Raw genomic sequence first — 18,667 nt, forward strand, 5'->3', positions numbered from 1 at the left:
TATAGAAAGGTGGTTCTTTTAAAGATTCACACACCTGTTGCAAGTGTCCTATATAGAGGTATATATCCTTTATAGAAAGGTGGTTCTTTTAAAGATTCACACACCTGTTGCAAGTGTCCTATATACATAGATATATATTTATTACCAAATGTTTCACATCAGATAGCTAATGATTAATTAATCAATGTGCTCTAGTGGTGTTGTTAAACAAAACAAACTTTAACTTTAGATATATGTCCTTTAAAGAAAGGTGATTGTTTTTAAAGAAGCACCTACCTGCTGCAAGTATCCTGTACACAGAGATATATGTCCTTTAAAGAAAGGTGATTGTTTTTAAAGAAGCACCTACCTGCTGCAAGTATCCTATACACAGAGATATATGTCCTTTATAGAAAGGTGATTGTTTTTAAAGAAGCACCTACCTGCTGCAAGTATCCTGTACACAGAGATATATATCCTTTAAAGAAAGGTGATTGTTTTTAAAGAAGCACCTACCTGCTGCAAGTATCCTGTACACAGAGATATATGTCCTTTAAAGAAAGGTGATTGTTTTAAAGAACTGCCTACCTTTTGCAAACATATTTTATTGTACAAAGAACAAAAGAATTGGGCACAAGTTTGACAACTTACGAGGCCATCTTCTATATTCATACAATATACTTGGCGACCTATATTACATAGCTGTAAATATAAACTACATGTATACATTCAAGGATAACCAGTGGAAGGAAATATATTATATACAAAAGAATGTGAAGGAAAGAAAGAAAGAAAGAGAATAAATGATGCAAAAGATTACACAAATAGTACATTATGTGCAGTTAAACTCGCTATCACATTTACAAATAATCCTTATGGTAATTTAAATAATACTTTATTAATCAAAACGATGAGTTTTTTAAATATATATTTGAACATAAGTAAATATCTCTTTACTATTAGCATCACTTTATGTGCTTTGACTATATAACAGTAATTGTAAATCTGCTGACTACCTGTTGCAAGCGTCTTATATACATCTGATACTTCACTCTCTGGTCCCTCTCCCAATGTATTCTTTTCTTTCACACGAAACACATATTTGGTGTATGGTTTAAGATTTGTTACTGATGCATTTCTTGATTTCCTGTCAACATTGTCCAAAATCCATTTTGTTTCTGCAGTGTCATCATAATGTCTGTGCTCCACTACAAACACACTTGGAAAGATTGCTTCTGCTTTGCTATTCCACTGCAGAGTTATGTTCCTTGAGTTGATTTCTGTAGCCAATGGCTTGGTGGGTTGTTTTGGTTCTGGATATAATAAAAAACAACAATATTTCTGTTATAACGCATCATCTATTTTATTCTTATATAGTGAAACCTCTCAAGACCGGACCCTCTGTAAACTGGAATTCCCTCAAAACCAGAAGTTTTACCCAGTCCCTTTTTAAAAACCAGGACAGAACTTAACCTCTCTAAACCAGATCCCTCTAAAAACCAGACATTTGTCTTGGTCCCAAGGGTGTCTGGTTTAGAGAGGTTTCACTGTATGTTCTATATTGTATATTTTATGGTGGAAACAAAAACAAAAACAAAACAAAGCCATGTTATGCAGAACTATTGGATTTCATAGTAAATTAATAACATACAGATAACTGACCGTTATTAAAATGATAAAGGACATAAACTATCAAGCATCTGGTACCAAGTTTATGTCCTGGGTGCAATAATTTTTATTTATCAAGAGCTTTTGCAAATGACATTAATTTAACATGGAATAAAACTGGGCATCTAGAATTGTTGTAAACATCCACTAGCCATGGGATCAGTAATTTTAAAAAGTTACTAGCCATGATTAAAAATTCACTAGCCTTACTATAAGTAAATACAATTTTACTAATAGTAATAATCAGCGATGCCACCTAAAGGAGATAGAGCTTAAAAACCCTTAGATCTGAGGGGTGGGTGGGTGGGGATGCAGCATATTCATATTTACAAAATTAACCTAAGTTAGGGGAGCAATTAATCACTTCAGTGAATCAGTGTGTATCTAGTGGGTATCAATATGGTAGAATCTTAAATGGCTCCCATAATCTAAGCTAGAGCACCAATCAATCACTCCTTTCAATTTTTTTCACAGCAAGTTCTGTGGTATCAATATTGTAGAATTTTAAATTGTCCCCCATAATCTAAGCTAGGGGAGCAATTAATTACACCCCTCAAGTTCACAGTGAGGTCTGAATCAATGTGCTGTAATGGTGTTATTAAACAAAACAGACTTTAACTTTCACTTTCACTTCTGACACCATGTAACTCACTTCTCAAATGCTGCTCCGTTGTTCCATACTTGTTAGTAGCACTACATGTGTACCAGTCCGTGAGTGTAGAAACCTTGATGTACAGCACTCCCCCAACCACGTGGTGACCCTCCATACCAGGCGATATTTCACTCCCCCTCCTCAGGTAGCCAATGCTTGGTACAGGCTGACCAATGGCTATGCACCTGATGGTCACTGTTGATGTGTTTCTACTCGTCTCAATGGCACGAATGCTGGGTTCACCTGTAAAGTAGTTCATTGAACATCACATATTGTACTGGGCCCCGTTCCATGAAGCGATCTTAGCACTAAGATCACCTTAGTGCATAAGGTAGCTATGCACTTAAGGTGATCTTAGGGCTAAGATCGTGTTGTGGAACGGGCCCTGAACATTATTCAAAGACCACACATAATGCTATTTGTAGGAAAAGAAAATAACAAAGTCCTAAACATTTATTCAGTTATAGTTATTTTCATGCTCATATCCAATTAAGGTTCAAGCATGCTGTCCTGATCACACACACTCCTCAGTTATCTGGTCTGTCTGTTCAGGACAGTGGGTTAGTGGTTAGTTGTTAGTGGTTTGTGATAAAGATGTTGGCGTTAAAATTGCTCTGGATGGGAGCTAGTACCCATTGCGAACCCATTACCTACCAGTCTTAAGTTAGATGGCTTAACCACTACATCAATGAAGCTGGTAGTCCTAAATAAAATTATACTCAACCATTTTGTTTTGCTTACCGATAACATCATGTATATTGTGATGAACATTACCCTAAATCCACACATAATACTCTTTGTAGTAACTAAAAATAATAAAGTCCGAAACAAAATCATACTCAACCATATTCTGATTACTGCTAAACTTAATATACTGATCAACAAAAGTAATATGAATATTTTAATAATATAGTTTTTTATGATAAAATTATTTTGTTAAAGAGTCTGTCAAAATGGGCCTAATATGTTCACAAGACATTGATAATTTTAATAGACATAAAAAATAATGGGATTTAAATAGAATAATTTAAAATAAATTAAGAAAATTTAATTAATTTATACGTTTCTTTTATTGTTCAGTATAGTTCTTGAGGTTACTATAAATTATATATAACAGAAAACATGAACTTTATCACAAGTCAATCATTTATCACCTTGTATAAGAACTAATGGCATTCAAGCCTAATCATTTTTAATAAATTTTTAAAAATCTAAATTAATGTATATACATTTATTTTGTTGTAAAGTATAGTTTAAAATAAATTAAGAAAATTTAATTAATTTATACGTTTCTTTTATTGTTCAGTATAGTTCTTGAGGTTACTATAAATTATATATAACAGAAAACATGAACTTTATCACAAGTCAATCATTTATCACCTTGTATAAGAACTAATGGCATTCAAGCCTAATCATTTTTAATAAATTTTTAAAAATCTAAATTAATGTATATACATTTATTTTGTTGTAAAGTATAGTTCTAGAGACTACTATAAATTATATATAACAGAAAACATGAATTTTATCACCACAAGTCAATCATTTATCACCTTGTATAAGAAGACTAACGCTAGCATTGTCACAGCCAATGGGGTTGCACGCCTCACATCTCCAGTCACCGGCATCAGTTTCCACGGATACAGATGAAATGTAAAGAAAACCACCGGTTGCACGGTAACCCAAATGATCTGGACCAATCACAGTTCCATTTGGAGTTTTCCAGACAATACTGGGGTCAGGGTCACCAGTGGCATTGCACAACAGTGACACAAATTTTCCAGAAGGTACTTCTTGAGGACTAGTTATATTGATGATGTTGACAGAAACTGAAATGATTCAAGACCAATCAATTAGTTAAACGTAAATACTCTAGTTTTTAAACACTAATGCATATTTTTGACTATTAGAGCCGTTTTTGATAACTGAAATCATACTTTACTTAGATTTTATTGTTTAGATTATCCATTTCCGTACATTTGAAGTGTTTTTGGTCATCCTGGTGTTTTTAATATCACAAAATGCATTTATTATATATTATGTGCGTCTGAGAAATAACAGATATGGAGTTGAGTTTTAGTCTATTTGTTAGAGGGTAGTTCACCATTTCAAAGTCACAGACTCCTGTTTCACTCAGTTGTAACTTTATCCAAATGTGTTACAGGTTTGTAGATTAACTCAACTTAGTGTTAATTTTCACAGGCTGAAACTAGGGTATGTCTCTTTAAAGATGCTGTTATGTATTGACTTTAATTAATTGTTGTGTGAGACCTACTGGTAAAAAGATTGAATTTTAAATTTTCAGTGTTAAATTTCAATACAGAAATGTCATACAGTGTGCACTTTGTTTTTTTGGTTCATATTTGCATGAACCAAATATTAATTGCGGTCAATTCTTAATTAAAAAATTCAAAATATCCTAAATATTTCTCTATTGGTTTATGACAACTGCCCAAGAGAATCATAATACCAAGTTTCATAACTATCTTATCAAAACTCTAGGAGAAGATAATACTTTCAAATTTTTAAATTTAAATTAGAAACACAATTAATTAAAATTACATTTTTTAAAAACTATTTCTCTATTAGTTTGTAGAGGGTGCCCCAAAGGACCATTGAACCAAGTTTCAGAACAATTCAGTCAAAACTGTAGGGGAAGATAGATATCAAAGGAAAACTAATTTTTAGTAGCTATCACAAATAAATATTAAAATAGCATTTGCAACTATGATAATGGTCCTTTAATACTTTTTATTAAAATACTACATACACTGCACGTCGAGGAAAATTTTATGTGCTGATATTTTTCCTTCTTCATTTCTTGCTGAGCAAACATACCAGCCTTCATCAGTGAGTTTTGATTTCTACAAAAAAACAAAACAAAAAAACCCACAACATTTAAAAAAGAATAATTTTTCATTAATAATGTATAATTAATGTTCTTACTACCAAAATAAGACTAAAGTTAAACTGGCCTATGAAAGCCAAGATATCTAAAAAATATGGTTAGGTATGTAAATGTAAAGGTATGTAAAGGCAGGTAAAGAAACAAACTAAACTGAATATGACAAAACACACCGTGTCTGTGCTGATATGAACTACAGATCTGGCAGCAGATGACATGGAACAAGCATTGTATCTTGACCAATCTGATTAAAATTAGCTCTACTGGTCTACCAGTAGATCGAACAGCATTGCGTGGACTCCCATGTCCAGGTGACAATTTAAATATCGACCAATTACACTTCACCTTTTATAGTGTTATTCAGGAGCATATAAATTCTAAAAATATTGGGCGAGACTATTTATGCAATAGGCAAACTTGTGGGTTTATTTCGACATTAAAAAACTGGGGGAAAAGTGCAGTAATAAACTCTGGATTGTATACTAATATAAACAGATTTTATGGCTATACCATCACGTTTTTTCCCCTCGTCTTGAAATTTTTTTTATAAAAAAATTTATATTGAAATTAGTTTTCGGCATACTTCGTAATTCATCCGAATCATTTCATATAACCTCGGCATAATCCTGAATGTTTTGAAATTCTTTTCAAATCACTGGCATGATTTTGCAAGTAAGGTTTTGATTGGTCGAATGAAAGGTCAACTGGACATGAGCTCCAATGGGGTGCTGTTAGATCCACAGGTAATAGCAATTAACCAGTGGAGCTAATTTTAATTAGATTATATCTTGACAACACCAAACTCACCAGGCACATACCTGTACCCAGCTTTGTTGTGTTGTGGGCTTAACAAGAAATCTGCTGCTGTTGCTGTGGTCAAATACATTTCCTCTACCAGTTATAATGAATTTTTCTTACACTTCTGTTGGTGAGAACGTCATTAGTTATTTTTCATAACACATACTTGTTTATACATGTATGTGTGTTAACAATTTCTTGAAAGACACGTTCCTAAGTGATGACCAAGGCCCCGTTCCACGAAGCGATCTTAGCGCTAAGATCGCCTTAAGTGTATAAGGTAGCTATGCTCTTACGGTGATCTTAGGGCTAAGGTCGTTTCGTGGAAAGGGGCCCTGGTCGCCAATGCCATACATCCAATGAAAAAACAGCACTATCAAAATCGATTACACTGTGACATATAGTTAACCTGACAATCAGTTGTCTGTAATGCGTAAGTTAGCTACAAATGGAAAGGGTTGTAAATATATTTTAGTCGAAATTTGCTTAAAACTTGATTTTTGAGGACCTGTAAGAAATAGAAAAATGTATATACATAGAGAATAATACATGAGTGTCCGTTAAGATACCATTTATCTTACAACTCATTGTGTAAAAACATATCCAAATCGCTTTCGCTCATTAGATAAATTTTAAAACAACTCGTTGTAAGATAAATGGTATCTAATGGCCACTCATGTTTTATTCTCTATGTATATACATTTTCCTACAAATATGACAACCTATACCAATTATGGAGCACTGTCTAAACCCCCAAAGAGTATTGATCCTGTGATTTATCGCACATCAAACAGGCAATCTACCTATGAACTATAGACATTCAGCCCTTGAAATTTGGACAAGTCTGCTACGGCAGTTAAGTGCTGTCACAAATAAAATTTGCAACAGCACTACGGCGGCAATTTTAAAGAAAAGATTACTGCTGTCAAAATTATTCATCTATGATCCACTGCAGTGGTAATATGCTAAAACATGACATCTCAACTTTACTTTAGTATGCTTCTATATCGGAATAAACCGATTTATATTAATTGAGGAAACATTGGGCCACACTAGAATATAAATGATTTTTTTTTGGGATCTGTAATTGGACAGAGTTCAGAGAAAAATGCCTACAGACTTTTCACCACTCTCAGATTTACGACGGCAATGAAATGCTGTCGCAAATAAATTTTGCGATAGCTTTTGCGACGGCATTGCCGATTGCCGCCGCGAATTTCGAGGACTGAACATTGCAGCACATACCATGGTCTTTGATATACCAGTTGTGAAGCAGTGACAAAAATGGGAAATAACCCAAAGGGTCCATTGAAGAATATTGAGCCTGTGGTAACTGGCCTTGGTGGTTCAGTGGTTAAGCCATCAGACTACAGGCTGGTAGGTACAGGGTTCGCAGCCCGGTACCGGCTCCCTCTCAGAGCTGATTCTTAAGGGATCAATGGGTAGGTGTAAGGCCACTACACCCTCTTCTCTGTCACTAACCACTAACCAACTAACAACTAACCCACTGTCCTGGACAGACAGCCCAGATAGCTGAGGTGTGCTTGAACCTTAATTAAATATAAGCACGAAAATAAGTTGAAATGAAAATGAACCTATGATCAATTTCACCACTAAGCTACATCCAACCCCTACATTTTACAGAAGCCCTTGATTTAACCACAATATATGGATATTCTTGCTTTTATTATGAGATCTCCCAATTCTATGATGAGTGCCCTTTCATTGTTGAGAGCAGAAGAGATTCCTTCGGGTGAAATCTTGTTCCAGGTTATTTCTGGTTTCGACTGGTTTTCAGACGCTGCCCGACATCTCAGAAGAACATCATCAGAAAGCACCACTGTCAGGTTCATAGGTTCTACAGTGAAGTAAATATCTGCAAGTGAGAATGACAGAACATTTACCATCTCAAAATCATATTTCTGCATAAAGAATGAAGAAAATATTAATATAAGGACATTTCAGCACATTTTATTTTGATATTTCAGGCGCGTGCGCAGGGGAGGGGGGGGGGGTTGGGGGTCGAAACCCCCCTGCTCACGGTGAATTTTTTTTTCATATCCCCCCCCCAAACCCCCCGCCACAGGCTTCGCGAGACACCTCGACCCCTCCCTGCACAATTTCCTGCGCACGCCCCTGTATTTGTACTCTTGGGGCAAGGAGGGAAGAAAAGAAAGAGAGAGAGAGAGAGAGAGAGACCAAGAGAGAGACAGAGACAGACAGACAGAGGGAGAGAGGGAGGTAGAGGGAGAGAGAGACAGAGAGAGAGAGAGAGAGAGAGAGAGAGAGAGAGAGAGAGAGAGAAAACAGACAGAGGGAGAGAGACAGAGAGATTCATAAGCAGACAGAAAGAGACAAACTGAGACACAGACAGATAGAAATAGATGGAATCAGAAAGTGAAGGATGAAACTGGTTGCAACTGAAAAACAAAAATCAAAGCAATCTTTTAGATGCACTTTCCTACAGACAGATCAGCACATACTATGCCCGTTGATTTACCAATATATTGGCAATGATTGGAACAGAGGAAAAAAACAGAGTCCATCAAAGGAGATCGATCCTGCAACATGCCATGCCTCAGAGGCAATCAAGCATCCTGTCACTGGACTACATCCAAAAGATTGTTATTAAGACAGGAAATGTTTTATTTAACGACACACTCAACACATTTTTATTTATGGTTATTTATGGCATCGGACATATGGTTAAGGACCACACATATACTGAGAGAGGAAACTCGCTGTTGCCACTTCATGGGCTACTCTTTTCGATTAGCAGCAAGGGATATTTTATATGCACCATTCCACAGACAGGATAACACATACCGCAACCTTTGATATACCAGTCACGAATGAGAAATAACCCAATGGGCCCACTGACAGGGATCAATCCCAGACCAACTGCGCATCGAGCGAGTGCTTTATCACTGGGCTACATCCCACCCCCACATCATTATTAAAGTCAGCTTGACAGTTTGACTGATATCAGATCTTACTGTCTACTACAGCTTGTCTCCGTTAGTAGATCTGATGTGAGCCTAAGGGACTAAGTAAAATGTCCTGGTTTTAGAGGGTATCCAGTTTAGGGAGGTTCTATTCTGTATTGATATTTTAAAAGGGACTGTGTAAAATGTTCAGTTTTGAGGGAATTCCGGTTTACTGAGCGTCATATTTCAAATGCCTCAAACTGCTGGCAGATTTATGTTTATAGCATTGTGATTGGTCAAACAAACTGTCATCTTTAAAGTCCTAAAAATAGGTCACACTGATACCTCATTTACTCATTATTAGTATGGTAGAGTTCTGTCCTTGTATTTAGTCCTAAAAATAGGTCGCACTGATACCTCATTTACTCATTATTAGTATGGTAGAGTTCTGTCCTTGTATTTTGTCATAAAAATTAAATATAACAAGTGATGACTACATTAATGTTCATTTGAACTTATTTTCGTGCTTATATCCAATTAAGGTTCAAGCATGCTGTCTTGGGCACATACCTCAACTATCTGGGCTGTCTGTCCAGGACCGTGGGTTAGTTGTTAGTTGGTTAGTGGTTAGTGAGAGTGAAGAGGATGTAGTAGCCTTACACCTACCCAGTTGAGCCCTTAAGAACTCGCTCTGGGTGGGAGCCAGTACCGGGCTGTGAACCCAGTACCTACCAGCCTGTAGTCCGATGGCTTAACCACGATGCCACCAAGGCCGGTGAAATATAACAAATAATGACTACATTAATAATACTGCACACTGTTATTACCTCCCTTTCTCAGTATCAGTGTAGTAGAGTTACGTCCTCCTACATTTTTAGCGGTACATGTATATTCACCCAGCTGACTCTCCTGAATGTTTGAGATAACAATCGTGAAGTTTGGGAACAGTTGAATGTTGTCTTCTGCAAGAAATATTTTTTTCATAAATAAATAATTTTAAAATAAATATAGACAGAACACTTTGAAAGTCACAAGTTTTCGTTTATTTAGGTACATTTACTATTTTGACTTAGTATAGTTTTTCCGTATCATTCCCCATCTCTGAACTGTGGTACCCACCTATAATCATAGTTTTCCCATATCTCTCCATCTCTGAACTGTGGTACCCACCTATAATCATAGTTTTCCCATATCTCTCCCATCTCTGAACTGTGGTACCCACCTATAATCATAGTTTTCCCGTATCTCTCCCATCTCTGAACTGTGGTACCCACCTATAATCATAGTTTTCCCGTATCTCTCCCATCTCTGAACTGTGGTACCAATCTATAATCATAGTTTTCCCATATCTCTCCCATCTCTGAACTGTGGTACCCACCTATAATCATAGTTTTCCCATATCTCTCCCATCGTTTATTTAGGTACATTTACTATTTTGACTTAGTATAGTTTTTCCGTATCATTCCCATCTCTGAACTGTCGTACCCACCTATAATAAATTTTTTATAATATCACTCCCATCTCTGAACTGTGGTACATTTACCAAATTGCTAAACTGTTTTGACTTAGTATAGTTTTTCCGTATCATTCCCCATCTCTGAACTGTGGTACCCACCTATAATCATAGTTTTACCATATCTCTCCATCTCTGAACTGTGGTACCCACCTATAATCATAGTTTTCCCATATCTCTCCCATCTCTGAACTGTGGTACCCACCTATAATCATAGTTTTCCCGTATCTCTCCCATCTCTGAACTGTGGTACCCACCTATAATCATAGTTTTCCCGTATCTCTCCCATCTCTGAACTATGGTACCAATCTATAATCATAGTTTTCCCATATCTCTCCCATCTCTGAACTGTGGTACCCACCTATAATCATAGTTTTCCCATATCTCTCCCATCTCTGAACTGTGGTACCCACCTATAATCATAGTTTTCCCATATCTCTCCCATCTCTGAACTGTGGTACCCACCTATAATCATAGTTTTCCCATATCTCTCCCATCTCTGAACAGGTACTGGACTTCCTTCAGCCTTGCACTGTAGTGTGACTTCATCACCGATTTGTACCAGCTTGTCTTGAATGCTTGTATGGAAGAATGGTTTAACTGAAAGAGAAGAAATAAAAGTTCTCTTAGCATATATGTAGTTGTGTCCTTCACAACCACTCCTTCAAATTTTATATGAATACAGAGCACAGTATTTCCAGACCTCGCTAGAAGAAGCAACTCTCAGAAAGTCATCCTGAATCAGAGCATCTGAAGGACTGTCAAATGCAGAAAAAGGTGCATCAGTGAATTTTGAGTTTCTGACATTATATTCGGTCAACATACTGGTGTTGAAAAACATCATGTAGTGTTATCCTATTTGAGTTCAATTGTTAGGTTTGTTCTGTAAGATTAGAAGTTCAAACATAATAATTCTAAGAATTGGGATTTTGTTTTGGAAGAACAAAAATTCTGTTGCACCTCTGGTGCAAAAGACACTAACTATCCATAAACCTATACTAGTAATATCAAAATATGTTTTAATACTTACTTATTAAATTTAGGGTAGCTATGGCAACAGTGGAGCCTGTGTTGATGGTAAAAACATCTTTAACATCAAAATAGTTGTTTTAATACTTACTTATTACATTGAGGGTTGCTATGGTAACAGTTGAGCCCTGTGTGTTGTTGGCAATACACCGTTAACATCAAAACAGTTGTTTTAATACTTACTTATTACATTCAGGGTCGCTATGGCAACAGTGAAGCCTTGTGTGTTGTTGGCAATACATTCTTAACATCAAAATAGTTGTTTTAATACTTACTTATTACATTCAGGGTCGCTGTGGCAACAGTTGAGCCTTTTGTGTTGTTGGCAATACATCTTTAACATCAAAACAGTTATTTTAATACTTACTTATTACATTCAGGGTCACTGTGGCAACAGTGGAGCCTTGTGTGTTGTTGGCAATACATTCTTAACATCAAAACAGTTGTTTTAATACTTACTTATTACATTCAGGGTCGCTATGGCAACAGTGGAGCCTTGTGTGTTGTTGGCAATACATTCTTAACATCAAAATAGTTGTTTTAATACTTACTTATTACACTGAGGGTCGCTATAGCAACAGTTGAGCCTTATGTGTTGTTGCAATACATCTTTAACATCAAAACAGTTATTTTAATACATGTACTTACTTATTACATTCAGGGTCGCTATGGCAACAGTGGAGCCTTGTGTGTTGTTGGCAATACATCTTTAACATCAAAACAGTTATTTTAATACATGTACTTACTTATTACATTCAGGGTCGCTATGGCAACAGTGGAGCCCTGTGTGTTGTTGGCAATACACCTGTATATCCCCACATCTGCCTGGCTGGCACTTGGGATTACAATAGTGCCCTCTGCCGTGGTGTACCTCTTCAGGTTTGTGAGCGACCCATTTGGAAGATCTTTGAACCACTCTATGGTGGGGGGAGGGTATCCGTCTGCTCCACAGGTGAATGTGACGTGTTCTCCCGCCAAAACCTGACGACCCACGGGCGGAACGGTGATCACAGGAGGACCTGAAATAAAGTGAGGTGAAAGATTGCATCAAAGTATATATGATGATAGTGATGATGATGATGGTGTTGATTGTGGTGATGGTGATAGTGATGATGGTGGTAATGGCAATGGTGGTGGTGATGGTGATGATGGTGGTGATGGCAATGGTGGTGGTAATGATGATGATGGTGATGATGGCAATGGTGGTGGTAATGATGATGATGGTGGTGTTGACAATGGTGGTGGTGATGATGATGATGATAGTGGTTTTGGCAATGGTGGTGGTGATGATGATGATGGTGGCAATGTCAATGGTGGTGATGATGATGGTGGTGATGGCAATGGTGAAGTGGGTGATGATGATGGTGTTGATTGTGGTGGTGGTGATGATGATTCTGGTGATGGCAATGGAGGTGGTGATGATGATGATGGTGGTGATGGTGATGATGATGATAGCTGTCATTGTGAGGATGTAGGCAGTAGTGTTGATGATGGTTGTGGTGGTGGTGGTGATGATAAGTGGTGGTGGTGATGATGATGATGATAATGGTGGTGGTGGTGGTGGTTGCGGTGATGGTGATGGTGTTGATTGTGGTGTTGATGATGATGATAGCTGTCATTGTGAGGATGATGGTGAAGTGATAATGATGATACTGTTGATGATGATGGTGGTGGTGGTGATGATAGTGGTGGTGGTATTGGCAATGATGGTGCTGGTAGTGATGATGATGTTAGTGATGATGATGATGATGAAGGTGGTGATAGTGATGATGATGGTGGTGGTGGTGGTTATGATGATGATGGTAGTGATGATGATGGTGGTGGTGGTAGTGATGATGATGGTGGTACTGATGATGGTGGTGGTAGTAGTGATGATGATGGTGGTAGTGATGATGGTGGTGGTGATAGTGATGATGATGGTGGTGGTGGTGGTGGTAGTGATTTTGATAATGTTGTGATGGTGGTGATGATGATGGTGATGGTCGTCGTCGTAGTGATGATTATAATGATAATGATGGTGGTGGTTGTGGCAATGGTAATTGTGATGATGGTGGTGGTGGTGGTGGTATGATGATCCTGATGATGGTGGTGGTGGTGGTGATGATAATATTAGTGGTGGTAGTGATGATGATGTTGATGATAGCAGTCATTGTTGTCATGATGATGGTGATAGTGGTGGTGGTCTAAATTATGATTTGATGATGATGATGATGATGATGATGATGACGACGATTATGATGGTGGTGCTGGTTGTGATGATGGTGATGAAGATGATGAGACTAAGGTGGTGGTGGTGATGATGATAACGATGATGTGAAATAGAATGGGGGCATAAACATAAATAATAATTAATACTAATAATTCAAGCTACATGGGAGATGATATTAAAATAAAATTTCAACATGCTTTATTTATTAACGTCCAACACTTTATGAAAATTTAATCACACTCCTATGTTCTCCTTACACAATACCATACTAATATTTGACTCTGTACTTACTCTGGGGCGAGACGTAGCCCAGTGGTAAAGCGCTCGCTTGATGCGCAGTTGGTTTGGGATCGATCCACGTCAGTGGGCCCATTGGTCTATTTCTCGCTCCAGCCAGTGCAACACGACTGCTACATCAAAGGCTGTGCTATGTGCTATCCTGTCTATGGGATGGTGCATATAAAAGATCCCTTGCTGCTAATCGAAAAGACTAGCCCATGAAGTGGCGACAGCAGGTTTCCTCCCGCAATATCTGTGTGGTCCTTAACCATATGTCCGACGCCATATAACAGTAAATAAAATGTGTTGAGTGTGTCGTTAAATAAAACATTTCCTTCCTGTACTTACTCTCTACATTGACCTGAACACCTAACATCAGAGAGCTGACTTCGTCCGTCACAACACAGGTGTACAGTCCATGGTGCCGTCTGTCAGTCCGTGCAACATGGAGGGTGTGGTTCACGTCCACGCTGATTTTACCCTGACCTACGATATCTGTCACTGTAAAGTTACCTGCAAATAGGGTCAGTAAAAAAGGGCATATCTGGCATTTACACAAGTTGTATATGAGAATACGATGATGTTTGGTTTAGGTGGTACATTTGGTAAAAACAAAGGTTGGGATTTGGCTCAGTCGGTAAAGTAGGTAAAGCCTGAGGTGCTTGGGTCAAAGTGTTCGAACCCATCCCAACCAGTGCCCCATGGCTTGTACATCAAAAACCATGATATGTGCTGTCCTGTCTGTGAGAAAGTGCATATGAAAGATGCCTTGCTACTAAAGTTACCTGCAAATAGAGTCATTAAAAAACATTTCAGCAGTGCAGAAATGAAAAACATTTGACTATAGTCCACCGGACCAGAACCAACTAAAATTTTCTATCCAACCAGTATGTCTACTAGTCTGCCAGCCTATAGAACAATATATTATTAACAATATTATAATATACATTGTCTTATATTATAACATTATTATAATATACATTATTTCCAAGATATATATATATATGTGACAAAAACATTATTACAGACACTTGGTTGGTTAAGTGATCAACATCAAGTGGCATATGAAATAAAGCCCCAAACCTCAATAAATTTTGAAATATTCTGGTAAAAACAAAGTTTTTCACATTTCTTTCATATAGATTTACAAAATTCAAGTTACATCTCGCAAGTATTTGATAGAACAATCTATTTAAAACACACCGGCATCATACTTTCATACGGCATCAACATAAACAAGCCATTTCTAGAAAGTACAGTTCACCAAGGTAAACATCTACGGTCTGTTTTTTAACATTTTGACATTCCTTGGACGGCACAGCAATAAACTTCACAATAATAAATATCTTGATGAACTATAGAAAATATTGACATTTGACTGGCTCTGTTTTTTAAATGTCACGCTTGCGCAGTTTGTAACTCATAAGTCTTCTATTCTCAATGCGATACATGCAGGGGCCTAGCTTGTGATTTTCAGGTGGTACGCAGACTTTTTCGGCATTGGAATAAAACACTATTGGCATAGATTATACACGCATTTACATCATATATAAAAAAATATTTGTAATCTCAGGTGGTACGCAGCTGCGTACCTGCGTGTATGGAAGCTAGTCATGTTTGAATGGTTTGGAATCTGAAATGGCTGATGAAGAGTCGCAGATTTGATAAAAAAAAAAAAAAAAAACAAAAAAAACATAATAATAAAAAAAAAAAATTACAGTCAGTCAGAAAAAGACATCGCCCATTGGACTGGTAGTTTCATTGTTTAACTTGTCCATCATAAATTTTACTCTCATTTGTCCTGTCTGTGGGATGCTGCATATAAAAGATCCCTTGCTGCTAGTTAGAAAAAGTAGCCCTTTGCATGGTGGCACAAGGTTTCTTCTCTCATTATCTGTGTGAGCCTTTGACCGGCCTCGGTGGCGTCGTGGTTAGGCCATCAGTCTACAGGCTGGTAGATACTGGGTTCAGATCCCAGTCGAGGCATGGGATTTTTAATCCAGATATCGACTCCAAACCCTGAGTGAGTGCTCCGCAAGGCTCAATGGGTAGGTGTAAACCACTTGCACCGACCAGTGATCCATAACTGGTTCAACAAAGGCCATGGTTTGTGCTATCCTGCATGTGGGAAGCACAAATAAAAGATCCTTTGCTGCTAATCGGAAGAGTAGCCCATGTAGTGGCGACAGCGGGTTTTCTCTCAAAATCTGTGTGGTCCTTAACCATATGTCTGATGCCATATAACCGTAAATAAAATGTGTTGAGTGCATCATTAAATAAAACATTTCTTTCTGTGTGAGCTTTAACCATGTGTCCTATATGCCATATAATGATATATACCCGTAATTAAAATTTGTTGAGTGCATCATTAAACAAGCATTTTGAGAGTACTGCTAAACAAATGCATGTCCCCAACCAAGGCCCCACAAATTTTAATATCAAGGGCCATTACTCTGTGAAGAATGGGTAATCACCTTGAAAGTCAAACTTGAACTGTAGGGAACCAATAAAACTTCCTTTCTTCTAAAGTTTTATAGCATGGGCTCTGAGCCAGATACTGGGCTATTTCTCGTTCCAGCCAGTGCACCACAACTGGTATATCAAATGTCGTGGTATGTGCTAGCCTGTCTTTGGGATGGTGCATATAAAATCTCTTGCTATTAATGGGAAAATGTAGTGGGTTCCTCTCTAAGATTATATGTCAAAATTACCAAATGTTTGACATCCAATAGCCGATAATCAATAAATCAACGTGCTCTAGTAGTGTCGTTAAACAAAAACAAACTTGAACTTACGCTAATTAGTGTAATAATAATGTATATTCATACCTGAAGTGGGAGTTATCCATGTGACAGTTTTGGCGGTACTAGAGGCGTGACATTCAAGAGCTAAGGATGAACCGGCTTTCACTGTTGTTTCTGAACTTACAAAGACATGCTCATCTGACATAAAACAAAAATACTTTTAGTTAGCAACTGTACTCATTTGTATGCTGATGTAGGAAAAACTACAAGTAAAAATTGTTCTGGAAATCATCACATAATCAAAGTTTTGGATTTTTTGCTTGTTAAATATATTTGTCATTTTCAGAATAAAATTAAGAAATTTATAACTATTCACAAAATACATATAATTCAATTGATTCATGAATATATATATATAAATATATATACATGTATATACTGAACAAAAAAAGAAACTTCCGATTTGTACATATAGTATTTGTTGTGTTAAAGAAATCATTGTGTAATGAAATTATATAGGTAGTATTAGCCTTGAGCTGTATTATCAGGATTCATGAATTTTATCGATTATTTTTGCACTGTTAATCGTCGACAACGTGAAATTCAATGTGCATGTGCATCCATGGTTCGACATGTCCCGTGTAGTATTCAGTCAATTTGTTTTACTTGTCTTACTGACATTGTTGTCAAGCGAACGAAAACGCTTCAAAATTTGTAAAAAAATTAACGTTTTTTACATTGTAGCATTTTTAGTATGCCAAGAATACCCAATAATTTATGCGAACGGGCGATTGGCATGCTTGATACTGGCATGTCGACAGAAGACGTTACAAGGCATGTTGGGAGTTCTAGTTGAGCGATACGAAATCTTCGCGTAAGATTTCGAACGACAGGAAGCACCAACGACTTGCCACGTCGTGGACGTCCGCGTGTTACAACGCGTGGTCAAGACCGCTATATCATGAACACGCATTTGCGCAATCGATTCCAAACTGCCACTGCTACTGCTGCTAACACACCTGGGCTTCATAATAACCGAATCAGTGGGCAAACTGTTCGTAATCGTCTGCGGGAGAACGGTTTACATGCACGACGTCCTTACGTCGGATGCGTTTTAACGCAACGTCATTATCTAAATCGCCTTAATTGAGCACGTGTACACACTCGTTGGATACGGCGACGCTAGAATACCGTTCTTTTTTCGGATGAATCCAGATTTTCTTTACAACGTGGTGATGGAAGGGTGCGCGTCTACCATAGGAGAAATGAACGCTATGCTGACTGTTGTGTTCATGAACGAGATCATTTCGGGGGTGGGGGTTGTGTCATGGTCTGGGCAGCCATTGCCCATGGTTATCGTTCACCACTAGTCATCATTGATGTCAATTTAAATGCTCAACGTTATCGCGATGACATTCTAGCTCATCACGTCATTCCTCTGTTCCATAACAACGCCAACATCTCGATTTTTCAGCATGATAATGCCACCTATCATACAGCTAGAGACACTGTAAATTTTCTTAGGACAAATAACATTGATTTCATTGATGACTGGCCCGCTAAAAGTCCTGATCTCAACCCCATCGAGCATGTCTGAGATAGTCTGGACAGACGATTGAGGCGTCGTCCCAACCCACCCGCTAACGTCAACGAACTTCGTCAAGCGCTCATTCAGGAATGGAACAATATTCCACAGGCAGAAATCAACACTTTAGTCAATTCTATGCACCTGCGATGCACTGCAGTGGTCAGTTCAAGAGGTGGTCATACCCGTTATTAAGTGGTTTTTTTTTTTTTTTAACCCCTACCACACTTGGTCAAAATTTCTCCCAGTTTCTGTTAACCTATGACCATGAATTTTGCACCAAACGATGCATCATGGAACACTCTTTAAACACATATATAACAATTATTCCCCCGGTTTGTTTTCATCAAGTTATGTTCAAGCAAAGTTAGCGGAAGTTTCT

General features: G+C 37.6%; 2 protein-coding genes across 2 annotated transcripts in view; both read right to left on the reverse strand.

Moving 5' to 3' along the window:
• Positions 1–776: 776 nt before the first annotated feature.
• On the reverse strand, positions 777–6,017 carry LOC121370769 (roundabout homolog 1-like). Its single transcript, XM_041496262.1, has 5 exons — positions 6,009–6,017; positions 5,067–5,160; positions 3,850–4,125; positions 2,300–2,542; positions 777–1,292 (listed from the first exon to the last, which is right to left on the reverse strand). The coding sequence occupies exons 1-5, from the start codon at positions 6,015–6,017 to the stop codon at positions 853–855; spliced, it is 1,062 nt and encodes a 353-aa protein (XP_041352196.1). The 3' UTR covers positions 777–852.
• A 4,789-nt stretch (positions 6,018–10,806) lies between these two features.
• The window catches only part of LOC121370845 (peroxidasin homolog), an 18,226-nt gene continuing 10,365 nt past the window's right edge, over positions 10,807–18,667 (reverse strand). The window contains exons 5-8 of the mRNA XM_041496386.1: positions 16,785–16,898; positions 14,305–14,469; positions 12,215–12,487; positions 10,807–11,039 (exon numbers count right to left, since the gene is read on the reverse strand). Of these exons, the coding sequence (XP_041352320.1) occupies positions 10,807–11,039; positions 12,215–12,487; positions 14,305–14,469; positions 16,785–16,898 (785 nt within the window). The remainder of the gene's footprint in view (positions 11,040–12,214; positions 12,488–14,304; positions 14,470–16,784; positions 16,899–18,667) is intronic.

The sequence above is a fragment of the Gigantopelta aegis genome, chromosome 1 (assembly GCF_016097555.1).
Source record: "Gigantopelta aegis isolate Gae_Host chromosome 1, Gae_host_genome, whole genome shotgun sequence".
Classification (NCBI taxonomy): Eukaryota; Metazoa; Mollusca; class Gastropoda; order Neomphalida; family Peltospiridae; genus Gigantopelta; species Gigantopelta aegis.

Bases quoted from the DNA above. Each gene is read 5' to 3' on its own strand.
- LOC121370769 (XM_041496262.1), bottom strand. The intron at 4,126-5,066 runs GTATGTAGTATT...GAATCATTTCAG, and splicing joins AATTTTCCTCGACGTGCAGT to TTTCTGTCAACATCATCAAT. The intron at 1,293-2,299 runs GTGAGTTACATG...TATTATATCCAG, and splicing joins AACGGAGCAGCATTTGAGAA to AACCAAAACAACCCACCAAG.